General features: G+C 37.9%; 1 protein-coding gene across 2 annotated transcripts; it reads left to right on the plus strand.

Moving 5' to 3' along the window:
* Positions 1–356: 356 nt before the first annotated feature.
* Positions 357–9,188, plus strand: LOC128611985 (uncharacterized). 2 transcript variants are annotated; one of them, XM_053631885.1, is made up of 6 exons: positions 6,043–6,239; positions 6,365–6,712; positions 7,864–8,214; positions 8,408–8,521; positions 8,629–8,672; positions 8,813–9,188. In XM_053631885.1, the coding sequence occupies exons 1-6, from the start codon at positions 6,197–6,199 to the stop codon at positions 8,918–8,920; spliced, it is 1,008 nt and encodes a 335-aa protein (XP_053487860.1). In that variant the 5' UTR covers positions 6,043–6,196; the 3' UTR covers positions 8,921–9,188. The 2 variants fall into 2 exon arrangements, 1 of the variants encoding a protein (XP_053487860.1); XR_008386653.1 differs by lacking the exons at positions 6,043–6,239; positions 6,365–6,712; positions 7,864–8,214; positions 8,629–8,672; positions 8,813–9,188 and adding an exon at positions 357–573.
* Positions 9,189–11,850: the final 2,662 nt, after the last annotated feature.

Raw genomic sequence — 11,850 nt, forward strand, 5'->3', positions numbered from 1 at the left:
TTACTTGTTAGTCTAGATTGTATGAGGGAAATCACGTGATGTCAGAACCTCATGTCATGAACCTTTTGAACAAAGTGAGATGTATTCAGTACACTGATCTATACAAAGCAGAGGAGACTGCTACTACACCATATTTCCCACTAATATCTGATGATGGGATTAGCAATTTGCTTTTTAATTAAAATTGCAAGTGTCCATGGTTTTGATTGTTTCTATTTAAAGCACTTAATGCTCAGAAACAAAGTAGCTCATGTTATATAGCAGCTTTAAAGAGTTGTTGCTTTTTCTTCTCTACAGTGAGACTAAAAACAAGTTCTGTGACCGACAAGACCCCCAATCAGGTAAATTTTCAGGATATGTGAACACATGATGTTATAAACAGACAAGCAAGTAGTTTACAATTTTTGCATCAAAGTATAATAATTCTAAAGTCTAATTCTAATAATCTAATATCCATTCCTACAGGACTGTGACACTGTGGAGGTGAATTACGCTGCCTTACATTTCAATGAGAGGAGAGCCAAAAGAGGACGAATGAAGAAACAACAACCTCAAGATATTATATATTCTGATGTGCGAGGTCTTTCTGTAACTAAGATTTGATCTCTAATCTGATTCAATGTAATTAGTTCTGTTATCAGGTTTCATTTGTACTGTAGACGTGTTTTTGTTAATGATTGTTTGGACTGAATGTAAACTGAAAGTAGTAGTTTTAGCCCTTTCTTGATTTCTTCACAGACTTAATTGTTTCAGATCTCCAAAACAAAACCTTTTCATCAATGCTAGGTAGACTAAATGTCTCGGAAAACAGCACACTATGCTACCATCACTAGAAACTCCAGAAAAGTTGGGTATTGAAATACAGCCGTATATATTTATTAGGATCATTTCTCACTCCAAATTGAGAAAACTTGGAACAATGGTGAATCATCCCAGAAGTGGCCGGCCTACCAACATTCCTCAATGAGTGCCTCGACTTTTCTGAGAAGTCACAAAATAATCCAGATAAACATATAAGAAACCACAGGTCTCACTCGTCTCGGATATGTTCACCCTTCGTAGAAAGACACTGAGCAAAAATTGTATCCATTTGAGAGTTGCAAGGCAATAACCACTGCAAACCAGAGGAACTTAAATGGTTGCCTAATATTTGCTAAAAAAACACTGTATGACCCTCAAGCATTTTGGGATTATGTCTGGTGGCATGATGAGTCGAATTTGTTTAATTACTTCAAAAACATTAAGAACATCATAACAGCTGTCAAACATTGTGGTGGTAATGCGATGGTGTGGGGATGCTTTGCTGATTCAGGGCTTAGGTGAATTGCCTTAATTGACAGAGCCAGATTTTCTTGATCTTTTTAAAACATTATCTACCTCAATTAACCAATTTTTTTATGCCCATTTTCAAGATTGTATTGACATCTGGTGTTTCCATCCAGAGTTTCTTTTTTATGCAATATCACAACATTTGCATAAACATACATGGATGAAACATCTGGGTTACGCATTTAACCCTGTTCCCTGAGAAGGGAACGAGATGTTGCGTTAAACATTACAGTATAGGAGCGCCCTTGCGCACGCGACCGGTATCTGAAGCTTGTGTAATATCATGCCTCTACAGTGAGGGAAAAAAGTATTTGTTCCCTGCTGATTTTGTACGTTTGCCCACTGACAAAGAAATGATCAGTCTATAATTTTAATGGTAGGTTTATTTGAACAGTGAGAGACAGAATAACAACAAGAAAATCCAGAAAAACGCATGTCAAAAATGTTATAAATTGATTTGCATTTTAATGAGGGAAATATGTATTTGACCCCCTCTCAATCAGAAAGATTTCTGGCCCCCAGGTGTCTTTTATACAGGTAACGAGCTGAGATTAGGACCACACTCTTAAAGGGGGTGCTCCTAATCTCAGCTTGTTACCTGTATAAAAGACACCTGTCCACAGAAGCAATCAATCAATCAGATTCCAAACTCTCCACCATGGCCAAGACCAAAGAGCTCTCCAAGGATGTCAGGGACAAGATTGTAGACCTACACAAGTCTGGAATGGGCTACAAGACCATTGCCAAGCAGCTTGGTGAGAAGGTGACAACAGTTGGTGCGATTATTCGCAAATGGAAGAAACACAAAAGAACTTTCAATCTCCCTCGGCCTGGGGCTCCATGCAAGATCTCACCTCGTGGAGTTGCAATGATCATGAGAACAGTGGGGAATCAGCCCAGAACTACACGGGAGGATCTTGTCAATGATCTCAAGGCAGCTGGGACCATAGTCACCAAGAAAACAATTGGTAACACACTACGCCGTGAAGGACTGAAATCCTGCAGCGCCCGCAAGGTCCCCCTGCTCAAGAAGGCACATATACATGCCCGTCTGAAGTTTGCCAATGAACATCTGAATGATTCAGAGGACAACTGGGTGAAAGTGTTGTGGTCAGATGAGACCAAAATGGAGCTCTTTGGCATCAACTCAACTCGCCGTGTTTGGAGGAGGAGGAATGCTGCCTATGACCCCAAGAACACCATCCCCACCATCAAACATGGAGGTGGAAACATTATGCTTTGGGGGTGTTTTTCTACTAAGGGGACAGGACAACTTCACCGCATCAAAGGGACGATGGACGGGGCCATGTACCGTCAAATCTTGGGTGAGAACCTCCTTCCCTCAGCCAGGGCATTGAAAATGGGTCGTGGATGGGTATTCCAGCATGACAATGACCCAAAACACACGGCCAAGGCAACAAAGGAGTGGCTCAAGAAGAAGCACATTAGGGTCCTGGAGTGGCCTAGCCAGTCTCCAGACCTTAATCCCATACAAAATCTGTGGAGGGAGCTGAAGGTTCGAGTTGCCAAACGTCAGCCTCGAAACCTTAATGACTTGGAGAAGAGCTGCAAAGAGGAGTGGGACAAAATCCCTCCTGAGATGTGTGCAAACCTGGTGGCCAACTACAAGAAACGTCTGACCTCTGTGATTGCCAACAAGGATTTTGCCACCAAGTACTAAGTCATGTTTTGCAGAGGGGTCAAATACTTATTTCCCTCATTAAAATGCAAATCAATTTATAACATTTTTGACATGCGTTTTTCTGGATTTTTTTTTGTTGTTATTCTGTCTCTCACTGTTCAAATAAATCTACCATTAAAATTATAGACTGATCATTTCTTTGTCAGTGGGCAAACGTATAAAATCAGCAGGGATCAAATACTTTTTTCCCTCACTGTGTTTATAGGCCTGTCATGATCAGGTGACGTGGCAATTAAGTGCGTCGCGTGATATATGTATGGCACCTGTGAACCCCACAGTGAGCCTCTATTTTCTGAAGCGAAGACGCAATTCACAGGCCTGCCCTGGTATGACAAAGCTGCCCAATGTCTTGTTTCCTTCTCAGGGAACAGGTTTACATGCGTAACCCAGACGTTCCCTTTCAAAGGGAACTCCACATTGCGTTTAGCATAACACTATGGGAACGAGAATTACCACTCCGTCATACTGAGGGTACGGCCTGTTCAAAAAGACCCAAGCCTGAGGGTCACTGCAAGGCACTTGAGCCCGGGGCGGAATGAATATCCAGGCTGTAATAACGAATGAATGTGTGTGGCGTAGACCACCATGCAGCAGCACACACATCCTGTAAGGATACCACATTGGACAAAGCCTTCGAGGAGGCGACCCCCCTAGTGGAATGAGCCCTTATGCCCAGAGGCATAGTGAGACTGCACACAGATTGCTTCCACTACCCATTTAGAGATGCGCTGCTTTGACACAGCATCACCTCTACTGTCACCACCAAAGCAGACCAGCAGCTGCTCTGACTTACACCCCTGGCCGGAGCAGTGGACGTAAGTACAGAGAGCCCTTACTGGACACAGCAGGTGCATCCTCTCTTGTTCCGGTGTGAGGAACAGAGGAGGGGAGAAAGCCTGCAACACCACAGGCTGGGCAGCCAATGTAGGCACTTTAGGAATATAATTTGGCCGAGTATACAGGAAGGCCTTGGCTAATTCAGGGGCAAAGTCAAGGCAGGAAGGGGAAACAGAGAAAGCTTGTAGATCTACTTACTCACTTGAGAGATGTCAGGGCCAACAGAAGAGCTACCTTTAGAGTCAGAAGCTTCTCAGAGGCTGACTCTAAGGGCTCAAATGGGGCCCCTGACAGACCTTCCGAGACCATAGAAAGGTCCCAGGAAGGTATGCGTGGCCTGCAGATGGGCTTCAGCCACCTGACACCACGCATGAACCTCAAAGTTAGAGGATGTTGCCCCACAGAGGCTCCATAATGCAGTGGAGAGCCGACCCCGGAAGACAGAGCAAGAGATAGAGCAGAGCTCATCTCCGGCTTCTCTTCCGCATCCATAAGAGATCCCCCAGACCTGAGACAGCTGGCAGCCTTGGCAGCGGCCGGCCCAGATCCGCGAGGCTCTGAGACCTGACTTGCTTCGGCTTCCGAGAAGAAAGTGAGTCATGAGCTGAGCTGCCTGATATAGGAGTTAAAATGCGCAGCCTCTCAAGGCTGCCATCGCATGCTGCACTCCTAGACACCTCACACAGAAAGTGTGCACTATTCCCTGTGATGAAACGGGAGCAAACTGTAACACACTTCCTGAATTCTCTCACTCATATTTTTCTTTCTCGCTCATTCCTTTTTTTCTTCTCTTTTTTCTTTTTAAAGGGATAGAAAAGTCCAGAGATTTTGAGAAAAGATAGGGAGGAAATTAAGCGTATTTTGTTTGTTTACACAAACAACTGACATGCTGTCTCGCTTAAGATAATAAGGCTGACGGCAGGGTTCACAGGTGCCATATATATCACGCGACGCGCTTAATTGCCACGTCACCTGATCATAGCGGGCCTATAAATAGATGCATGATTTTACATAAACTTGAGATACCGGTCGCGCTCAAGGGCGCTCCCATAGTGTTATGCTACATGCAACGTGGAGTTCCCTTTGAAAGGGAACATAACTAATGTTCAGCACAAGAGGAAATACACCTCTGAATGCCTCAAAAGAAACAAAATGAAGTTTTTGTAGCAGCCTAGTCAACGTCCTGACTTTGTTATTATATATACTGTATGTAATGTATGTAAACTTCACACTCACAACATCTCAACCTGAACACCTATGGGATATTTTAAAGTCATGTGTTAGAGAGCGCTCTCACCTGTCTGAAGAGATGTGGTTTCTGTAATAATCAAGTCACCGTGAAATAATGTAGTGTTAATACTGTTTTTAAGATACAGAAATGCCACACTGCTGCCAAGGAGGAGCTCAGAAAAGCTTTTTTTTTTTTTTCATTTACCAATAATATGTCTAGAGTAAAACCTGCATTTACTGGTATCTACTTTGCATCTGTAAGTGGGACGAGTCTGTGGTTTAATCGTGAGAAGAAGGAAGTCTTAAGTAACCTACATTCCGCTTCTGGGTGACCAGAAACAAGCACAACATGCATATAAAAGAAACCACGACAAGAGTCATCAGCTATTCAGCTCTCTTATAGTACTTATTTATGGTCAGAAATAGGCAACATGGAAAATGCAGTTTATCCTCTGTCCTGAAAAGTAAAATTTACAGTTTTACCTCTGCATAAAGCATTTACTGAAAACAAATGGATGAATAAACCTTTTTTTCAGATCTAAAATACATGTACTGTGCAATTATTGAAGTGAAATGATAAAAATTCAAAACTGATGTTTTACTTTACTTTCTTTTTATTATAAGCTTTCTTTGAACATATTTATTTTTTAATTTTTTTAATCCCCACCTCATTTTGTTTAAAATGTTTACCTGAATGTGTATTTGATTTTACTTGAATAATAATAATAATTATATATATATATATATATATATATATATATATATATATATATATATATATATATATATATATATATATATATAAACAAACATTTTATTTAAGTTCAAAGAATAAGCAACTTTTCTGTGTGCAATACTTCTACTTTAACTTCTACTTGGTTTTGTACTTTGTTCTACTTCTTCTTCCCCTACAGACTTCTGGTGGTCAAAGTGTGTAACAAAAATAGAGACATGTAGATGGAAAGGATATAGAACTTGTGACTTGTAACTCAGCCAATCAGGTGAAAGTCTCCAGTACAAAATACTTGGTGCTTTCCTCGCTTATTTATTTATTTTGTTCTCGAAGAGCTCGATCTGAATATTATTTCACCTCTGAAGATGGCTCCAGTATGGACAATTATTTTATTTCTCAACACAATATGTAAGTTTTAAAGACACTGAATGTAAACTGGCTATAGATACACTTATTAGCTCTTTGATTTAATATATTTTCATCCATTGTTTATTTCTCTTGGTCAATTCTATCTAATGTAAATTATTTTCTAGCTCCAGCTCTATCTGTGGATTTGTCCAGACCATCATTTCTCTCAGTGAAGTCTGGAGAACGTGTTACTCTTAAATGCCCATTTGGAGATATTCCTAAGGCTGAAAGTGTGGTCTGGTACAAACAAATATTTGGAGAAATGCCTCAAAAAGTGGGAGAAAAATTATCATTTAAAGGTATCAAAATTTCCCCTGAGTTCAGAACTTCAGGATTTACAATGGAGGCGACTGATAACGGCATCTCTCTGATAATTCCACATATAATAAAGGATGATGGAGGACTTTACTACTGTGGAAGATTTAGCTGGGAGAATTTTACATTATCTAATGGAACTTTCTTGGATGTAACAGGTAATAAACTAAATCAAATCTGTCTGAAGCTGTGCATATATTTAATACATTTATGCTCCTTTTGGAATTTCTAAATGACCAAAGTATTCATTTGTAAATTGAATATATACCATATTTCATTAACAAAATGTTTTTTTGAAATTATGGATATTGGAGAATGTTAGTGGAGAAAATGTACACTTATAAAGAATTATAGTATTTATTTCTTTTTAGAAAAAATTAAATAGTACTGGAAATGTATTAATATTGGTTAGAATTAGCTTTAAAGTGTTGGTTGGGCAGACTGTGGTACAAAGTGGCCTGATACTAAATTTGGTGTTGAAAAAAAAAAAGATTATATAGAAACTTTTTTATTCTGCTTTCTTAGGTCTTTAAATAGAAATATTTTGAAATGTAAAGAGTAAATATATTTTACCTGCTCAGACATCTGTCCAACAAGCATCACAACCTCGACATAGACTAGACAGCTAAACATTTTATGTAAGTTTAATTCAAGGTCGCGTTTTTACATGTAGTGCATGAGGTTTTACTTTTCACTTGTGATTTTCTCACATTTCCCATTAATTTTCACATGTTCATTAAGTACATGTAGGTGATATAGCTTTCCACATATTGTTCACATGATGTCACGTGTTTGAATTCACGTGCAATTTCAGGGCAGAACATGGTGAGATGCACTATTTGCTTTTCAAATATGATCGCATATCCCTCGCATCATGAAAAAAAACCCCCCAAAAACAAACTAACATTTTATTACATGTGAAATGTAAAGTAACTGTTCTATACGGGAACCTGTGCTCACTAAAAGTGTCATGCTTAGTGTTGGGGAGACCTTACACTAACTTACACACATTACACTTATATAACAGACACTTGCCTCTCAAGTCCTGATTGGTTAGAATTAATTCAATTAAACTATAATATAAACAATGTGTAATAAAAATAATGTGTACAATGAAAAATATGTAAAATATAATTAACATAAAATGTCATTTTAAAATAGTTATTTGTTTGTTTTAGTTAACTTACTGATTCAACATATGAAGAGCCTTGAACTGATGAAATTATTGTTTGGTTTTGTCCCAACCGCTAACTAGTACAAATTTATAAAGAGAGCCATGGTCTTACACTCTCTATATTACACTGAACAGGTGATGGAGATGTAAAAGTGTCAGTGTTCCAGAGCGACGTGTCGGACTCGGTTCCTGCAGGAGCGTCAGTGACTCTGCAGTGCTCGGTTCTCTCTGAGAGCAGATCAGCAGAACTCCAAGTGCTCTGGTTCAGAGCTGCTCCACCACAATCCCATCCTCAAATCATTTACACTCATCACAACAGCAGCCATCAGTGTGAGAGCGGCTCTTCTACACACACCTGTGTGTACAACTTCTCCAAGAACATCCTCAGCCTCAGTGATACTGGAACTTACTACTGCGCTGTGGCCGTGTGTGGGAAGATCATTTTTGGGAACGGGACAAGAGTACAATTAAGAAAACCTTCACTCAGTAAGAATATAATATTTTATTAATAAAGAAAATGTAGTTTACTTATTGTCTAACTAAAGTGTAATGCTTGTAAATATTTAAACATTGCTATGATCACAATGTGTATAGTTATTTTACATATAGAAATAAGTTTATTAATGTATTTTAAAATAAAATATATTTTCATTGTCTTATTATTATTTTTGTGCTACAGAAGAATCTGTGGATCCTGTAGTGATCTGCCTCGCTGTAGCATTAGGAGTGTGTGTGGTTGTGATCTTTGCTCATGTCGTAAGCTCTAAAGGGAGAAACTGTGAACGTTGTCATGGTGAGTCTTTATTAAGGTTGTGTATCTGAATAGTATATCATATACTGTATGTACACTTATATAATATGTATTAAATCCTGATGGAATCATATATTTTTCCTCTACAGTGAGATCTCATCACGGTTCTGCAGTAGAGAAAACACTCAATCAGGTAAATGACTTTAAAATGTAATTAAAACATTATTATTAGACTCAGTGCTATCAGGGATCACAATGAAAAATATTACACTAATAGTGATTTAATTCTGATAGCTGTCATTTACAGTGAACGCTTTATGTTATTTCCCACAGGGCCGTTCTGCTCTCGAGGTCAATTTTTCTGCTTTACATTTCAAAGAGAGGAAAATCAAACCCAATGATAGAATGTACACTGAAGTGGTTTACTCCTCTTTTACTTAGAATATATTTCAGTAATGCTTTATATTACACATGATATTACTGCACATGTCTCTTACTGTTTCATGAATGCATTGATCAATAGTAAATCTACAGCAAGCCTTACATGTATTATTGTCTTTTGTTGTTGTTGTAAATGTAAGAATCTGTGGTTTGAAGTAAAAGTAAAGATCAGATGAAAGCTCATATCGTCCGAAATCATTTTAAACTGTTAGTGTCGTTACAGTCCCATGCCAACTGAAGAGACACATAAGGGGCACTCTACATAAGTTCTGTAATTTCTACAATAAAATACTGTGTTTAATCAAGTGTGGTCATTTTACTGTGTTTTATGTTTTCAACCTGGAGAAATACTGTCAATATCAAGTATAAATACTGCATAACTACTGTAACATTCCTGTGATTATATTGTAATAATAAAGTAAATCATAAGTGAATACATTAACATTAACTTTACTGTAAAACTATGACCCAAAAGCATTTACCAGAAGAAGCAAAGGCCCTTACTGTTACGTTTCAAGGTGGATGCGGAAGCAATCGCAGATTTTCAAACAGTTTAATAAACGAACAAACAACAAAACAAATACACTAAGACAACTTGGCAAAATACTGTGGCAAAAACTAAACATGGAAGCGTGGACAATAGCATAGAAGACAATTACATGAGACAAGGGAGCAGTGCAAACAGTGGCTATATATAGGAGTGCTCGTTAACAGAAACGTCATTCAGGTGCAGGTGGTCATGTGACATATTGTAGTACAGTGCAGTGGCTGATGGGAACTGAAGTCCAGAGCTTCCTCCTTGATATATGACACTTGCATTAAAAAATGTAGAATATGTTAGAAAATAATTCTTTAGGCAACAGCATTAAGATAATTAAAAGGTCTGAGTTTGAACTGAATTTGCTGTAACCGTCACTCCTGGAAACCGTCTTGAAGGCTGCTGTCTCATAGTCATATTTTGATCTTAAACCCCAATGTAAATTCAGTGTATAGTAAAAACAAAAAAAACAAAAACAAAAGGATGTACAGCAATTGTCACACTGTAAAACCGGATAAGTTCACTTAACTCAAAAAATTTGAGGAAACTAATTACCTCTACTAATTACTAATTTTTAAGTTGATAAATCAAATTCTTTAACACAAATGCACTTAAATATAGAAAAAAAATAACTCAAACTTGTTATATTTAAGTTTTTTAGCTTAAATATATTGATTTATCAACATTAAAATTTTGAGGTAATTAGTTTCCTCAGATTTTTTGAGTTAAGTGAACTTATCCGGTTTTACAGTGTAGTAGACTTCAGGAGACTAGAAACGCAATGTGCTCCAAGTGTCCTCATTACATCCTCCTGTTCGTGCACATTTCTAAAGGCTGCAGATGAACCACCAACACATCCTTCCTGTTTATGAAATCTCATCGATGCCTATGTTGTCTCAGGAGGCTGACTTAGTCAAAGGGATATTTAAAACATGAAAATGTGTGTGTGTGTGTGTGTGTGTGTGAGTGTGTGTGTGTGAGAGAGAGTGCGTAGAATATTTTGCTTTTTATCTACTGCTTCATTAGAAAGACAACAATAAAGAACCTGAATCTGAATCTATCTTTCGATTTGGTTCCAACATTTTCTTTTCTTTTTCGTGCTGTGACCTCTACAAAACTTAACAGCAGCAGTATTTTTGGCCATTAGCTGCATAACACGGCCTGTGTTGTTTCTTCCCTACATTAATTTTTGCTTGATGTATAAATTTGAAGTGATGGTGCACTGTAATGAGGTGTAATTTAATGAAGTTATTGAATTATTATAACGGGCACCACATAAAAATGGCCCTTTCTAAATGATTGCATTAAAATAGCTTTACACACGATTTGTTGTATACATAAAATCGATTGAAAGTTTACAGTGGTATTATATGTTTATAATAATCTGATGATCACAAATCTGCATGATATAGTATCATATCTATAAGGCAAAAAAAAACAAACAAAAACAAAAACCAAACAAATCACTGAATGAATAATGGATGAAAGTTGAGTGAATTCAAAAGTCGAGATTAAATACTATTTATAATACTGTGTTCGGGTCACCACATTCAAAGTAAATCAAAAAAAGAAAAAAAAAAAGCCCTTAAAGATTTTGGAAGCCAGTTTTGCAACAGGTTGTATATTAAGACCAATACATGACCCTCTAAAATAATCCATTATAAATATTACAATAATAATTCATTTTATAGTTACAAAAATACATTATTACATGGTATGATTTCTGTGTGCTTTTACTATAACACAGAGATACATGAATAAATCAAGCCCCGCCCCTATCCTTAACTTGCATTTAAGGCCAACCCACAACCTCACTGTAAAACTGAATAAGTTCATCCATCCATCTTCTATACCATTTACTCCTTTTCAGGGTCACAGGGAACCTGGATCCTATCTCAGGGAGCATCGGGCACAAGGAGCCAGGAGCCAATCTATCACAGGGCACAATCACATACACACCCATCCATACACTACGGACACTTTAGACATGCCAATCAGCCTACCATGCATGTCTTTGGACTGGTTGGAGGAAACCGGAGTACCCAGAGGAATCCCCTGCAGCATGGGGAAAACATGCAAACACCGCACACACAGGGCCATGGTGGGAATCGAACACCCAACCCTAGAGGTGTGAGGCCAACGTGCTAACCACTAAGCCACCGGGCGCCCCAGATAAGTTCATTTAACTCAAAAAATTTGAGGAAACTAATGACCTCAAAATTTTTAAATCAATTTCTTTAAGCCAAATACACTTAAATATAACAAGTATGAGATGAATTTTTGTTATATTTAAGTGTTTTTGGCTTAAATAAATTGATTTATCAACTTAAAATTTTGAGGTAATTAGTTTTCTCAAATTTTTTTGAGTTAAATGAACGTATCCGGTTTTACA

The sequence above is a fragment of the Ictalurus furcatus genome, chromosome 8 (assembly GCF_023375685.1).
Source record: "Ictalurus furcatus strain D&B chromosome 8, Billie_1.0, whole genome shotgun sequence".
In the NCBI taxonomy this organism is placed as follows: Eukaryota; Metazoa; Chordata; class Actinopteri; order Siluriformes; family Ictaluridae; genus Ictalurus; species Ictalurus furcatus.

What these genes read in the sequence shown, in the direction of transcription:
- LOC128611985 (XM_053631885.1), top strand. Translation starts at nt 6,197, where the DNA reads ATGGCTCCAGTATGGACAATTATTTTATTTCTCAACACAATAT. An exon ending in AAACTGTGAACGTTGTCATG is followed by an intron (nt 8,522 to 8,628) that starts GTGAGTCTTTAT and finishes TTTCCTCTACAG; the next exon opens with TGAGATCTCATCACGGTTCT. An exon ending in TAGAGAAAACACTCAATCAG is followed by an intron (nt 8,673 to 8,812) that starts GTAAATGACTTT and finishes TATTTCCCACAG; the next exon opens with GGCCGTTCTGCTCTCGAGGT.